Source organism: Trichoplax adhaerens, genomic scaffold, assembly GCF_000150275.1.
Source record: "Trichoplax adhaerens TRIADscaffold_16 genomic scaffold, whole genome shotgun sequence".
Taxonomy (NCBI): domain Eukaryota; kingdom Metazoa; phylum Placozoa; class Uniplacotomia; order Trichoplacea; family Trichoplacidae; genus Trichoplax; species Trichoplax adhaerens.
The window spans coordinates 301,376-318,568 of NW_002060958.1; the positions used below are offsets into that span (position 1 = coordinate 301,376).

The 17,193-nt window shown below is 34.3% G+C and overlaps 3 protein-coding genes across 3 annotated transcripts; 1 reads left to right on the forward strand and 2 right to left on the reverse strand.

The window, feature by feature from the left end:
• Positions 1-990: 990 nt before the first annotated feature.
• TRIADDRAFT_60536 (uncharacterized protein) lies at positions 991-1,728 on the reverse strand (the record flags this gene model as incomplete). Its single annotated transcript, XM_002116558.1, has 1 exon — positions 991-1,728. One exon carries the CDS (start codon positions 1,726-1,728, stop codon positions 991-993), a length of 738 nt encoding a protein of 245 aa, XP_002116594.1.
• A 10,788-nt stretch (positions 1,729-12,516) lies between these two features.
• TRIADDRAFT_31186 (uncharacterized protein) lies at positions 12,517-14,610 on the forward strand (the record flags this gene model as incomplete). The annotated part of the gene is made up of 6 exons (XM_002116493.1): positions 12,517-12,636; positions 13,146-13,304; positions 13,563-13,677; positions 13,759-13,829; positions 13,997-14,129; positions 14,315-14,610. The coding sequence occupies 6 exons, from the start codon at positions 12,517-12,519 to the stop codon at positions 14,608-14,610; spliced, it is 894 nt and encodes a 297-aa protein (XP_002116529.1).
• A 944-nt stretch (positions 14,611-15,554) lies between these two features.
• On the reverse strand, positions 15,555-16,967 carry TRIADDRAFT_38286 (expressed hypothetical protein; the record flags this gene model as incomplete). Its single annotated transcript, XM_002116559.1, has 6 exons — positions 15,555-15,764; positions 15,886-15,936; positions 16,032-16,103; positions 16,194-16,331; positions 16,421-16,611; positions 16,820-16,967. The coding sequence occupies 6 exons, from the start codon at positions 16,965-16,967 to the stop codon at positions 15,750-15,752; spliced, it is 615 nt and encodes a 204-aa protein (XP_002116595.1). The 3' UTR covers positions 15,555-15,749.
• Positions 16,968-17,193: the final 226 nt, after the last annotated feature.

The following is a 17,193-nucleotide window of genomic DNA, read 5'->3' on the forward strand; positions in this document are numbered from 1 at the left end:
CTAAATCTATTTATTCCGATAGTAAGAGTAAGATGCTAAACAATGATTTTCATCAGTAATTTGCTTCCCAATCCAGAGTTAATTTTATTGCTATACGAAAGGTTTAGTATTTATTTTTAAAACTATGATGCAATTTGTAATCATGTATGAGAATTACGAAATCTATTTAGGCAGAATATGCAGTTGATACATAAGATATGACGTAAGTACTGTCAAAAATTACCTAAAAGATATAAATCTTATTAATGATAATTACTAATTGCATTAAATCTGGCATCTATATGCAACCAACATCAGGAAGATATTATTTTAGTATCGATTAACTTTATTCTATATTAATAATTTAATCAGAAGCGAATAAATCGTAACATAAATCAGTAAAAATCTAGTAATGCTGTAATTGCCATTCTATTTAGCATTTATTAGGTGATCAGGCTTGCATGATTTATGCAAAAACGCTATGATCTAATACGTGTACATATGATGATGCGTTGACAGAAATAACGATTTTGTATTTGAATACCGATAATATAATATAGCAACAAAATCTCGCTAAAACCAATTCGTATATAGAAATTCTACTTGAATAAACTATACTCTAAATAATGTACTAATGTTTATAGTAATTCACTTTCAATTAACATAATTATACTTGTCCACGGGATACACTACGCAAAGATAATCTAGATCGCATTTATGTTGATATTCTACTGAAAATTTAAGCACGATTACAGTTTATGACAAAGATATTATCTACAAATTAATTAACGATTAGCACCTTACTAACATACTACATACTCTGATCAAATAAGCAAGTAACCGCTGCGTAAATTAGATTATGCTAAGGTTGATCCACATTTACTTTACATAATTACTCATAGACTAATCACTAGCACTATTATTTTGCATACAATATTATCGGATTACTTAAAGTATATTGAGTGGCTAGAGAAGAATTATAAGAATTATACGTTAATTACATTTTCGTCTTTAGGGTGCTATCTCTTCTTCAACCCACCAGGCCGTAATCGAATTTTCATTCTTTGAACAACTAAACTGACGAGTACACTTGTTATAATTGCCAAATAAGTTATAAGTAATAGGTGCTCCTGCCGGAGAATCTGCAACACCACACTTATCGGCTTCATCCTTATTCGACATTTGGCCGAAACTAACTTTATCACATCGACTAGCGGCTTCGTCCATACTTAAATGAAAATGAATATCTTGCCTGCTATAGGCAGGCATCTTTCTATTAGCGACTGGTCTGTTCAGAGCTGACATAAAGAAGACAGGAACACAGTTATCCATTCCATCATTTAGGCTAGGTGTTTCGAATAATGATTTCGCTATAGATGGAGTGCTTTTTAATTTCAGCACTTCATTTCCTAATATGCTATACTTATTCTGCCCTGACGTGGTTACAGTGATGCACTGGGTGCACATAAACCTTCCTTTTGAGGTAATACTGACCATTTGACTTTTAGAGAGACGAAATAAATCAAAGGGAAATGCTACACCAGGAGATAAAATTCCAGTATTAGTGGGAGAATCAACATAGTAGCTATGAGCAATGCTTGAATGTAAGGAATTGTTCTTGCTATAGGACTCGAACATGGTTAAAATAGAGTTGCCAAGTTTACGACAAAAGGTCTGGAATGGTTTATCTTGATCGTCGTATAAAACTGCTGGTTTATCAACAAAATTGCCTTCGTAGGATAAATCCATACAAGTTCTTGGTTTCGATACTACCGCACTCCTGACCTAATAAAATATAAGTAGTAAGAGTACTGTTAGCACCGATTTTAATTGACGAATAATTCGGTATTTTACGAAAAATGTTTATATGAAACCGGGCTGACAAGATTATCCGATAGTTTTTTAAGTTTGACGTAGAACGTTAATTCTATGATATATGTATCATCACTATTCAAATCAGATATAATTCTATGCCGTCATTTAGGATACCTTCAGTAAGTAATACCTATTAGATTTGTTTTATATATTTGCTTAAGTTAAATCATGCGAATTAGTTGGTTTAAAAGGAGAACGTCTTTGGACTAATTGATCCACTACAGTTATTTTTATTCGTTTAGTAAAGACTGCTTGATCATTAACATTTCAAGAATCTATTAATATATATCAAAGATCTTCAGGTCAATCAAAACAACGATCATTTCTTACCTTGAACAATGTCAATATAGAATTACGTACAAAACTGAAGTATGTTAATTTTATTACAATTCATGGCTGCGTATTTAAACTTGTTCAATTTTTACATTTACCGTAGAATAGATAAATGATAAAATCTTTAATCATAATTCGACCAAAGTATAGCCCCAATATGTATTAGCTTTCGTATCAGAATCTAGAAAATGAGCATAGTACTTCTAGGATAATTGCTTTATGGACAAATTCTACTCGATGTCAGGCTGAGACATAAAACGATCTTGCTATGGCGAATTATCGCTTTAACTCACATTTACAAAGCTAATATGAATCTATAAAATAGCTAGAAACTGACTGGTTTTTAGAGTTTTATTAACGCAACATGCTTACCGATGAAATGCTAAATAGCAAAGAAAAACCAATGATAAGGGTAAAGATCTTCATATTGCGATAGAAATTTAATTTATTTTCCTAGATATAGAAAATTTAATTGTAGATGGTAAAGGCAGATCCTAATGTTAATCGCAAAGATCGTATCTGATAGCTACTTTCAGGAAAGCACTAGCTTATATCGATCTAATCATTAACAATCACATAAATAAATCTTTAACGGTTACCGCATACAGGTACAATAATTCTTTGTTATACAATGTGGAAAATAATACTTGTTTTTTTATCACGCATTTTGCTGTAAATTATGTGTTTAGTATTTACGTCAGCAAATGATGGTAATCTGATAGCATCGCCTAAATTAGACTTTTATTTATTAGGGCTTTATCTACTGAAGCTGATCTTATTTTATGTTCGATACTAGACAAGGATTGCGTTCTTTATTGCGTGACTAATTTCAAGGAAAGCATTCTATAGATATGACGATGTCAACAGATGCTCGAGAAGCAAGATTCAACAAGGCTCTCCTATTCTTCTAGATATTACGATGAAAAGTTTATTCCAAGTGAAAATATTGTAAAAGATAGCTATTGAAAATAAATAATGTGACGCTGTCGTAGATTGTGAAAAGTCTATTCTAAGCCAAAATATTCTAAAAATTACTATTTGAAATAAGTAATGTGAGGCTGTCGTAGATTGAATTATCGATATAGATCTGTTCTGAATATGGTGAAAAGAAAAAATCTCTGTTGCAGTGAAGCTATTTATGAATAATAAAGTCTGTTTATTCCAATAATTTCTACTCTGTATTGAGATGTGTAGTGTATTTAGATTGTGTTATAACTCTAGTGTATCATTCAATATCGGCATTTTAAATGATTCTTAAATATAGATACCTTTACGGTCTTACTACGCTACATTTAAATATAGCCTTGTTATATTGAGTTATCTATAGCATTTCTATTCTTCGCTATTTTCTACAATCATTTACTATTGCATTAGCTATCGTGGTATATGGTATATTTAATTCTATAATCTTCTTCTCTATGTGTGTACTAGCTCCTCCAACTATAACTATAAGCGATTTCTGTCTTAGATTTTGTTAGTTTCACTAATAGCAGAGTTAGTATTTCAAATATTAATTGTTGAAGGCAGTACACTGGTAACTGCAGTATCATATTGTACGCAGTTCTAGTCGACAATAAAGTATCCATTTTCTACTAAACTCTTTGTGCAATTGGGTGTGCTTCTGTGTGTGGCAATGATCTAAGTCCGCTACCGCTAACTCATCAAACCTTCCATCATTGTATCAATTTACTTGCCTCTAAAATGTCATAGTGAGTATAAAACAGCTACTATACCAGTAGCATCCGTAGGGACAAAAGCACTGTTGTAGCTTTTACTTTATGCTATCTTAGTATTGAAAAAGCAAATTTTATTCTATACTTTGGTCTGGACTGTCTGGACTATGGAAAATAAAGTAGAGGCTTTAATTGTGTTCATCCGCCCATTATGGTCGTAGCCCTCCCTGGTGAATTAATATTCATAAAATTGTTCTTTGAATAACGGTAAATAATTCAAAGAAGTTACCTGTAATAGAAGAAAAGATTATACTAATGGAATATAAATAAAATTGTAAAGTACGCCTTACTGGTGCGTTAGCATTAGCGATAAGGCGGTTGCAGAAGAATTTTCGTCGCGCCTCGATGCTCAAGAGACGTCGCGACTTGATGCACTAGAGAGCAGAGCAGCTGTGAGTACGCAAGTTTCAGTCGATGACACAAGCTGAAAATGAAAATGCTGAACAGTCTCGGACTTGCAAATTGGAAAACAGTTTAATGCCTGCAAATACTTCTACTGTGAAATCCAGACCTACGAGTCTGTCATGATGGTACAGTGCACCATCAGAGAGCAGATCAACTGTGAGTACGCAAGTTTCAGTCGACGACACTAGCTGAAAATGCTGAACAGTCTCGGACTTGCAAATTGGAAAACAGTTTAATGCCTGCAATTACTTCTACTGTGAAATCCAGACCTCGGATTGCTAGATGAGCCCGTCATGATGTTGATGCACCATCAATTTTTATTTTGTACGCTGTACTAAGTAACTACCTTCTGATTCTGTTTCAAGAGAAGATTATTGATGTATAGACTTGCAATATTTCTATCTATCCATATTCTAGTTGATAAACCAATTTTAACTTGTTTAAGAGAAATTTATTTTATACTGAGATAGAATAGGCTGAACTATATTTAATCTGCCCCGAATCACGATCAAAAAACGAATCCATTATCTCCTTTATTAATTTGTAATCTGTCAATCCTTTATATTAATAACCAAATAAGCTATTCGAGCTATTGATGATAGCGCTATTCTCGTATAGCATTGAAAGCTTACTAAGTAATTTCACTTTTCCTATTGCGTTAGTCTATTTCGATTTTTAACTCATTACAATATCATTCTAACTGATTTAATCAAGAAATGCTCAATTTGTATGAGTTTATTGCCTATACTCCCATTGAAACATGGGCGTACTTGGTGATTATAGCTATATCCATACTAACGCTATTCATAGTATTAAAAGCGTTATGAAAGAAATTTGCGATCGAATTGTGCGTCCGCTATAATTGTGGTAACTTTGTTGACGAATCTGCTGGCCACATTTGGCCTTGCAAACGAATCGATTTCTTCAAGAGCATCTTTTCTGATCAGAATTGATGGGTGTCGTAGTCGATAATCAATTAATTATCGTCTTGCTAACAGACACATTGGAACTAATTCTCTATAGTCTGTAATACTAATAGGCTGTAAAACTGATTCGTTCTATTCTTGTCGTTTGCAATAATAAACTAAAACTTAGACGTAGATGAGACAAATCCTTCCGTATCGCCATGCAATAGTCATCGGCTTGTAGAAGTCTTATTAAGAAAAAAATCCGAACGGCATAATTTAAACTGTAAATACCTATCACGTAAGATTTGAAATTGATTACTATGACCGCGATCACTATAATCTATTAGATTGATGAGATATTTCATACTGCTGCGCGTAATCGCTACAATGTCGAAGTAACTCTTAACGTGTTATTAATAATCCAGTGGTAACAACGTTAAGTCATGCCTACAGGGATGTGTATAGTATGATCTACACTATATGGATTGACTGAATCCAGCGATAACTTGCTACAAAATGCAGAGAAATAGACAAGTATCATGAGCTTATAGCATTCTTAAGATGCAGCTAGGTTACTAAGTAATTAGCGCAGTGTGTTTCGAAGTAAATAGACATGCCGTACATGCTATCAGTGTTGGCACGTCCTCGATTTATTCGTCTAATGTTAGCGAGTAATGGAGATCGATGCAGCTATCATCCATCATTGTAAAGATACTCCTCTTTAATGATCTTGACAGGTTAAGAGATGACTGATTCTTATTAAGATTAACCTACATAAATAAGGAATCTTGAGGTTTTAATGACGCACATAATTTAGGTTGTATATATATACAGTATGGGAAGGAATTGGCAACCGTTTAACTACTGTATGAACTCAAAGTGAAGTTAAAATGGTGGATTTAATACGAAACAACGTCGTATCCATCTACGACTCAAAATTTTATCTTCACTCATTGGTATGTTTGTACAGTAATTATATTAGAAATATACTGGTAACACTATAGTGAAACTTTAACGTTGCATCGGCATGTGTAGTGCTAGTGAACCCTTCTTGACCACGTTATTCTAGATTTTGATTTTTTCTGCAGTAGGGCATAAGGAGTTGATTAAACTGCTGTTAAGTAGTTACATTATTTATTTCGGACTGTGTTTAATGATATGCGTTACCTTTCAACATTCATTGATGTCTATCACATGCATAGTTTATAATGTTTTAATTCAGAAATACTAGACCATGTGTATACTCTTCGCAACTAAGCTATGGCTATAGCCAATTTGTCATGTTGCGTTAGTAGTACTATAATATTAAAATGGTGCTAAAAAGGTAGGTCATGATTGCTAATTTTAGCTTATAGATTGAGGAAAATTAAAAAAAAGTCCTAAAATAACTGGATGGACTATAAATGTGTTCATGCTTTAAATGCTTAGAATAACATAGTACAAATTTAAATGCTTAGAATAACATAGTATAAATTTTTTTTTTTTTAATTTAGAAGCACTGTAAGTCCTAAACATGGAGGGACTCTCGTTGCCGTACTTAATGGATAAATTATATATTAGGAGGATCTATGCAATCTAGATATGATGATGGATTCTGTAAATGAATGGTAATGTTATGATAGCGTACTTATCAAGAACAGGTTAGTTAACATCTAAATTACAAGAGGATTATATACTATGCGATGGAAATAGTACCATTGAATCATCAAGAAAACGTGGTAAGTTTTTGCCGTGGTGCTCCAAAGTAAAAAGTTAAATCAATAACTACGTTTATGAGAACAGGTTCGATGTGATGCAGAAATATCATGATATTGAATTACTCGCAAGTGTATATAAGATTGGTACTATTTTATTTACGTTGGCCTCATAGCACATATTTAGGCCAAGGGTGTATTCGCAAAGGCATACCTCGTGTTGTGGAATTTATGCTTAAAATACCAGTCTTGTTAAAGCAGAGTATTACTAGCACTGTATTCTAACAAAATAGAGAGGAAATTACAGCGTAGTACTACTTGGTATAAGCAAAGTTGCTGCTGATCAAGATGTCAGTTTTACAATGTATTTACGTCATCTTAAGAATGAATTAATTTACAGTAAATCGTTTTAGATAAGTACTGCATTAAAGTGTTGGTAATTTTTTCCGTTAATCAATTATAGAATTGGCTACAGACAAATTTCATCGTCCGACTATAGTCTAGCGATAAAGAGAACATTGTACGGTTTTACTTTATTTAATTTTAAATGGTGTATTGTAACTGGATAAGAATGGTACTGCAAGCGAGCAGATTGTAACAGCAAGTGGCATAAAATGCTTCTGCTGAAAATGTTATTCCATTGGTTTATCTATTACTATTATAGACTAGCTTACACGGACCTTTTTAAATATTGTAATAAAAGGAGATTTTTATCTTCAATTTGTAGGTCTAACTTTATTGTGGTTTAGTAAACTTATCCAGAATAAGATATAGTCTGCCGCATTACAGGATGGTTTAGGAGGTTTCGGTGCGGATTTTACTTTATTTATGTCTGCCTACAGCTTGTATTAGCCTTAACAAAGGCCTGTTATGGTAGCACCGGCCATAGCAGAGGCTTATGTGATATTTCCATCATGTTCCTACGCATCAATCATTACTAGAACAACATATCTGTCACAAGCTGGTTTACAATGCAACACGAGATCTTACTGTAGAGAACTAGTTAACGTTTAGACTAGTCTAATATAATACTGAATACCGTAGTTGAACCTTAATGACAACCTCAGTAGCACACCTTAGTTGGCTTAAGTTATAATAAAGCTTTATTAAACACAGTGAAGACCTTGACAACCAAGACTAACATAGACTCCAGTCAGTGACACTAATGTCATTTTTGATGTTTCATGTTCAGCTAATTTTGCGATGAGATCTGTCATTTGCGAGAGCAATCTGGATTACATACCCGTGACCTATGATGATATCGTGATTTCAGCAAATTCATTCATTACAAGAACATGATTTTTGATTTTTCATGTTCAGTTAATTTTACGATAAGTTCTATCGTTGGCGAGTGGTCTTGATTATCGGTATAGTATATAAATATATAGCGAGAGATACGAGGATGTCGTGATTTCAGCAAATGCCAGTGGAGATGTGTTTTGAAGGTGTAATCATAGTAACGTAAACTAAAGCTTTACTGTCATGTCGCTCTTGCAGATAAAAGTCATATCATTGGATGCAGTATTTTTGACTGTATTTGATAGTATTAATAAGAGTAACCATCTGGTAAGATTATTTCGGTTATCGTCTAACTGATCGCTTTACCAAGGCAGCTTTGGCCGTAGAAGATTCCATTTCAACTCGTCACTCCTAAGCCACCTCGTAGTCAAGGTGCAGCAGTATGGCAGTTGATGTTTTGCTTCTTCCCCGACTACAAGCCAATATGGCGTTCCCTGCCCGTGTGTGTTCAGTGTACAGTGCACAGTCCAGTACTGTACACTCAATGTACTGTACACTGTAGACTGTTCAGGATATCGTTTGTACGTCATGCTTATCATGGCATGGTGACGTGTCGTGGCACGTACGGCGTACTTCACGTTCAATAAAAGTGAAGTCAGGTGTAGTACGTGCTTGCATGGACACCTCAGCCCATCCTCGACTCCATTGTTGGTGGTCCACCACCACCACCACCACCACCACCACCACCAGGGTTGTCGCAACCCTCGGTCAGACCATACAACGGTCTTCCGATAGAACCCCCCCCCCTCCCCTCTTGCGGACTGGCTGGAGTTAGCGGTACAGTAGACTACTACAGTATAGAGAAATCAGTGCTTGGGCATTTCGTATTAGGAGAAAGGCAAGAAGCTGCCTGACGACGTTGGTATTGGATCATCGATCCATCAAGCAATATTAAGTGGAAAATTTCAATATGGAGGGTAAAGTTATTCTTCAATCTTGCAAGTTATTCTTTCTTTCATGACAGTCGATCGAATGGGTTAATTCATGGATAGATTGTACTACTACCGGCGGTAGATGGATGCTCGTTGTTCTCCATCATTTCTTCTACTGAGTGACAATAGATGAATAAGTCGTAGTAAACACAATTTTGCACGTCTTGAGCTCTTGCCATTTCTATTCATGTAGAATACTGTAGAGAGGATCAGTTTGATTCTAGTATGGACTTGACAAGTTATCATCCATCATGCTTATGCAATGGATGAAAATGTTCAATCGACTTCGATACAACTGTCTGCATAGCTTGATTGAAATGAATTATTAACGTTAACAAGCTATTGACAATTCAAAGGTACAATTTGAATCCGCCCATCTTTTCATGGCTGCTGCATCATTAATCGATAGCACTTGCAATGCCTGTGCTGATCTATATCATGTATCATCAAATGGAGAATTTCGTCATAGCTATACTCTACATTATTGTATAGGAGGATCATGGATCATTGATTTCCTTCTTTGAATGGTTATTCTCTTTTCTACTGATTTCTCCGCAACTACAATTGCTACTTTGCCGCTGACCGAAGACGTTCCACTTTTACTGTTAATTTCGACTCTGAGAATTGCATTTGTCCAAAATAATATGCAGCACGATATTGATCATCAAGCCTTAACTTGAGTTCAGTACTTATAAAATGGATGCAATATCCAATCGTCTATTCATCTATCTAGGTAGTTCAAAGCCATCATTACGGCCTGCAAAAGTAGTTCTCTTCATCAAGTGTGCAGTATCTACTGCGCGATTAGAGAATTTTCATGGTTAGATATCGTTGGTCACAGCATTTTCTTTTTACCTGGAGTAATCGTTACTATTCCATGCCAAATCATGGACTGTTCATGGTAACAGACATACTAATGATCTTCCTTGATCACAAGTTGTGTTAGACGCTGTGAATAAATGCATGCAAATTTAACCTTCTCATTCTTTTTTTTTGTATAATCAACTATTGTAGCATTCCTGGCAACACCCAGATATTTTCTCATGATACTTTACATCATTTTATTTTGACTCACATGGTATAGTCAATAAGTCGATTGCTACTGCACTGTCACTGTTATGATTACTATACGTTGATCGTTGCCAACTACTGCCTGAATTCATAATAAGTTTTGGCCTCACTTATTACACATCTCCCATTTTAATATGCCTTGTATCAAATGGATTATTTCCCAATGCGAATTATTTTGACGATTTGAATGTATCCTTCACGTTTGAAATCTTCTTCTTAACGCAACTCATACTAGCTTACTTATGACCTTTGTACTCTATATCAAGCTGATCGGTTGAATTGTTTCTTCTACATTCAACGATGCTATAGCAAAAAGGATGGAATATCAACAAATTTACCAATATGCTATCCACCCTGACCTGAATGACTTTCCCTTGAATTGTACTCGACCCTACAACAGCAATTAAATTAATTTTCCGTTACAATGGCCAGATGTTCATTATAGATGCCTGTTGTAACGATTCAATGAAACAGAAAAATTTCAGTTTCTTTATTAATCTATCTACAAATGAAACGATTCCACAACCATTGTACTATTTATTTTTTTAATCTTCTATTACATTTTTGAAAGACACCAATTAAAATATTGTTTACGCTGGCGGAGAAGAACATCATTCGTAGACATTGGTCTGATTTCAACACCGACGTGAGGTCTTGATATAGTGCAACAATCGTTATTATTGACGCTTTTAAGAACTGTTTATTGAATTTATTTTGAAATGTGAATGCCTATGATGGCCTTTAATTGGACTACGCAGTCGATATAGCGTTATGGGAGGAAAGGGGGTGGGAAGGGGAGGGGAAATAATACGATCTGCTAGAGCAATTTCCTTCCTTCTTGTCGTGATCGTCTCAGGTGGGCTTAACTGATGTTCACTGAGTCAAACATCGTAAACACAAATTTCATTCCATCCGTAAAAATAAGTCGACTAATCTCGTTGATAACCTTCGTTATATTATGCGATAATTGATTTATTATTATAATAACTCTTACATGCAGCGGAAGCACTTGTGCACTATTTGAGAATGAATGGCTGTTTTTGGCCACCGTAAGATTAATCAATCCAAAGTTGCCAATAGTAATTATACGTACGATGGGTTCACTTTATTAGTTCTTGTTTTAAAATACTACATAGCATATCATTGAAATTTGTAAACCTTATGCATTCAACGATCAAAGTCTTTTGATTGGTAAATTACAATTTATTGACTACGGAAATTGCATGATAGCATGATTGACACATTTTCTTCGTAGAATTCTTGACGTCCTTGTAATTACATAGATGGCGATTCTGACTGCAGTTTAACACTATTTCATTTCCAGCTGTACTCGTACGGCATGCCACGCCAATGTAATTCATCATCGGATAGTTTTATGTCATAGCAATGATTTCATCATGACTTACTGTATTTCAAGATTTTTCACATTCTTTTAATACGGAGAGATGCGTTTTATATCCTATCATGTGGATGATTGACTTAGCTATACCGTATGCCTAACCGCAAGCGATTATCATGATCAGTGATTATAGATAAACATATTCACATCAGGTGAATCAAACGCTTCCTAAAGCCATAATAGATGATACAGTATAATGCAACCAGGGGCCTTTACATTTCCAGATACTTTAGATGGTAAATCATATAATTCCTTGTAAATACTTCAATGAGTAATAATTTTAATTTGCTTGATTTTATTCTTTCATATCTACAATATAATAATATCTGTAAAGTATTGGTTGCCTAAACTGTAAACGACGCACGTTAGCTGCAGCCTAAGATAAACAATTGTGATTCCTGAAAGTTTTAATGTGCAATACCATAAGGGAAAATATGACCTAAAATGATATTCAACTGCGACTTTTAATTGCAAAGGAATGAGTGATGAATCTGTTGTAATAATCACACATAATTTCATGCCAGGTACTATCCCATTTTGTTGAAATCTTTACAAAGTCTTGTTAGATCATGTATCTTTGATCAAAATTTGCTAGCTTAGTTAATAATTACTACACTTTATAAAGAAATATATCCATATTAAATTAAGATCTTGTTATGCAAATCGAACATTTCCCCTAGACAACAAGTGTTATGATATTGATATCAGCCATATTTGTATGTATCTATCAACTAAAGGAAATACCAAATGGATATTAAACCATTCCTCTTGTTGTAATTTTGAATCATTGATGTCAATATCTTTGTTCGAGATTACTTATGCCCTTAAGTATGATTATCATGACTTATAACTTTATTATTTTGCCTCCTAGAGAGTGGAAATACTAGTATGGGTGACAAGAAAGTAAAGTTATCAAATCCGCACTTGAAAGAAATTGATTCTGATAAACTATATCATATTGGTTTTGCGTCTTCTGATAATTTGAAAGAAGACTTTGGAGATGTCAAGGTTAGAATCTTTAATTTTGAAGAATCAAATTTACTATTGCATCGCGATTGATTAGAGCAATGTGAAAACAATACTTTAGAATACTGTATATGATTTGATTTCGCATTGGTAACGGATAGATAAATTGTGATCTTTAGATATTTTACTAGATATTGTTGTATTACACCATCATTACTGAAAAGTTATTGTTGCAGGCATGCCTTGTTAGTGCGTAGCTCAGTATAAGTTGAGCATTGATTATAATAAATAGATAAATTGTAATCTCTTAATATTTACTAGATTCCATTATTATTATTACCCGTAACATTGCCAAAAAGTTGTTATAGTTATATGCTTTATTAACAGGTAGCCTTTATTAAGTATGACATAGATATCCTTGTAATTGCATTGCATTTGCTCTTATTCGTAGTTATTATTTTTAAAATAATAATTGTTTGCATTAATATTTATTTCTCATTGTTAAACTTTGTAACTAGTTAAACTTTCTAGTTCTGTTTTTGAATTTGCAGTTCGTATGCCTGGGTGGTAGCAGTGGCAGAATGAAGAGGTTTAGTCAAATGCTATGCGAAGAACTAAAAGTGAAATTCAATTCAAATATTTCTATAGAAGACTTTACCAAAAGCGATCGATTTTCCATGTATAAAGTTGGCCCCATCATTTGTGCAAGTGTATGTTTATATTTTTCTTTAACTGCAATAAACTCTTATATCTCATTATGATTATTTTGAGGATTATTGCTAGTTAATGAATTGCTAACTTAGCCCCTGGCATGGGTTGTTGTACAGTATAGCATCTTTCAAGGAAATATTTCTTGAAATGGCTAGAATTTGATAGAACTGACTAAGCATAAAAATCAAGAGTATCGTGATAAAGCGAATTAGATGTTGTATTTAATACTAATAGCATTATTATTTTTAACATTACAGCATGGTATGGGGGTTCCTTCCGCTTCGATATTAGTTTGCGAAATGATTAAAATGTTACATTACGCTGATGTAACAGATGTTACAATTTTTCGCGTAGGCACATCTGGTGGTTTAGGTTGGGCTTGTAATATTACTACTAATTAAATTAGTATATCTTTGCAAGAAGAATTAAATATTGTTGACTGTTGGTATATAGGAATCGATGCTGGCACCGTTGTAGTTACTAGGCGCGCTTTAGATCACAAATTTGAGCCTTTTTATGAAATAGTAAGTTCCACTAGCTCTAACATTTTTAAAAGCCATTTATAGGTCAGTTGACGGCATAGAGATAATATTGGTAGAGGTTGTGGCAATCAGATTCCGCAGTTTATTAATTTATTCAGAGGCAAATAAACTATTTGTTGACTCATGTTTGTTATGTTATCACATTTTAGCCCATTTTGGGAAAAACCCAAAGATTTCCAACGGGCACCGATGATGAACTTGCAAAGGAGTTACAAGATCTTTGTGGGGATGATATACCCGTACGATATGGAGATACAATGTGTGCCAATGATTTCTATGAAGGTATTAAATACTAGCTCTAAAATGTTTCTTAAATTAAAGAACTCGCTGATATCAGCTGCTATAAATACGAGTATATACAACAACAGATCTTTTCCAGCTTTATGATTGTTGGTTAGCTTATGATATGCACATGATGCCTAATTTCATTGAGAAAAAGTTTAATTTCTTGTTCCAACTATCCGCAGCTCAAGCTCGATTAGATGGTCCGTTTTGTGGGTACACATCTGAAGAAAAAATGCAGTACTTACATGATGCTCATAAAGCTGGAGTTTTGAACGTGGAAATGGAGTGTACTGGTTTTACGTCTTTATGTCGCCGAGCTGGCATCCGTGTTGCAATTGTCTGTGTTGCGCTTTTGAACCGTCTCAATGGCGATCAAGTATCCAAAGGAGAAATGTATCATGTTTACGAAAGACGACCTTTGGTGCTAGTTTCGAGATATATATGTAAAAAGTTGAAAGATTCACATTACTCGAAATAATGGTGTGATTTGATATTTAATTGCTTCCTGTACTTGTTGATTAGAATTACCATAGCGAAGCAATATTAAAAAATGTTATTTTAAGACAAATCATTTTTCAATCAATTTATGTAATCATCACTATTCATACTGTATGTCTACATCACTGGACGTATCAGAAATTTTGTACCCTTCTAATGCCAGTACACGTTAGCGTAGCGTATGCAATATATCCATAAAAAAGTTGGAGATGTTTATGGCCGTAACGTTAAATAGCTTGATAGTAAGTTGCCATTTCAGGGATTGTTACTGTGCAGTTTATCTACACACGGTACCGTGTGTACTAAATTATTAGCCTATGTTGACGTTGTAGATCGTTCAATATCCTTGTATGCATTAGTTTCTACTTTACTGGAAATTGTTACATTGAATATATGGTCACAAATATACCATATGACTGAAAGCATTATTGATTATATATATTATAATTACGTTTGATTACACGAGAAGGGTTGTATTGCTTGCAATAAAGACGACAGCATTACGGTAATGCACTTGGTATTGTATGTGAGAGATATGGAGTACTACGAATTATGTAATTAAAATACAAGTAATATGAGACGATAGATATTTATTTATTTATATAATAAAACTGGAATTGATGCAGTCAATTTATTCTCTGTCGATACGAATGAACTATCACGGTTGTCCAATAAAACCTTAGTAGGCCAGTAGTGTTATTCGGTAGGACGTTTATCCTTGCAGAAGGCGAAGAGTACGTCAGCTAGCAACCAGCACAATGTAGTAAATTGTATTTAAATTAGACTTGACGCCAGTATTTAAAAAGATAGTCATGCCATTTAAGCCCCTAAGGTGATGCTTGGCGCATAAACACAGTAGTTCGTAGTCACTCCAGTAGACAATAATGATAGATAAGTTTATTGCCGCAATATCGTAACGACAACTGTTAACAGTATCGATTAAGAAAAAAAAATTGACTAATTCTTATAAACACGATGGGATAGTCAAGACGGAAAGATGTAATCAAAAACTTGCAAACAACTAAATGTCGGTTTATATAAATGGCTGCACGCCCTTCCTCCTCCAGAGTCATACTTTAATACAGACCAGCGGGTGAAATAGGGCTACGGCCAAGTTAGTTACATAGTTAATTCCTGTAATAATACGATAAAACATTGTATCAGTACATTGTATTATTAATCACTTAATTGAATTAAAACGAACTACTACACCAATATAATTTGCAGTCAAATCCAACTACACCATATATCTTACCATAATTGCGTTAACAATATCATTTTTGTTGTTTTTAAGAGCTTTAACAGCCTAGATTAGAAAAGGATTTTTGAAGTGATTAATGCAATTATTTGAGATAAAGTAACAAGGGAGACGTATTTCTTTTTCCATGCTTGAAAACCAACCTTAGCTCTTGATACATTGGCTTGATTCATCACTAATTCAATATCCTTAGCTTCGATATCAGTTTCATCGACCTAAACAATCACAGTTCCCATATAAACATTGATTATCATCTGAAATGGAGCAAAGCTAAAAGCTGCAGTTCAGTTAGCATTAGTGATTACCTCCTCTTCTTCTTCTTCTTCTTCTTCTTGGATAGTAGAAACATTAGCAGCTTGTCCAGCTGCAGCTGTTTTTGCTTCTTCTGGTGCTTTAAACTTCTCAGCGGCTTGCACTTGCGCTTGCTGGCTGAGATCCTCGACCTATCGGAATGGAAGCAAGGTGAGTTATCTTCAATTGTGAATATAGCTTAAAAGCTTCAAGTTTGCATTTTTTTAATCAGAATCTTTACCTTTGCTTCGCCGAAAACAATGTAAGTATCTGAAGCTGGACTTTTGTAGACATCAGGGTTGGATATCACGAAGAGTATATTTTTCGACCTTTTGATTGTTACACGACTAATACCGGTGACAACCTTCAAGCCTAACTTGGAAATTGCCTTACGCGCTTTCTTTTCACTACGACTTTGTTTACCCTTACCACCTTCTTCGTCTTCGCCACCTTCTGCAGATTAAGGTAATGATAGATGTTTTGAGTACGCTCATACTATACTATACTGTACTGTACTGTAGGCTAGTAGTACATCTATTTATACAACATATACTGCTATTCCTCATTTCTACAGCACGAAAGCTAAGCACTTGGATGCATCGTTAATAGTAAATGGTAGCAACTTCTATTCACCGCATACCTCCAGCTTCTTTAGCTCCAGCGCCATCTTCAACGTCATCATCACTGTCACTTTCGTGATTGGCGTCCTCTCCTGGATTCAAGCATAGATGAAATAGGAATATGCATGTGTTCAAATTGATATTGGATAAAATCAAGCTGGAAAACATTATTAAATCCATGTAAATAGTGTAGACATATATAGTATCTGCAAAGGAGTAAAATACTATACAGGTTATCACTGTCATCGTTCCTAAAGGAGTCTATCATGCAGAAGCAGCATCATCAACATCTGCAGAGATAACTAACATTGAAGCCATAGAGCGCATTACCTTCCTCAGTTTCGATTTTAATTTGTTCTTCTTCTTCCTCGATGCCCATGATGATATAATATAT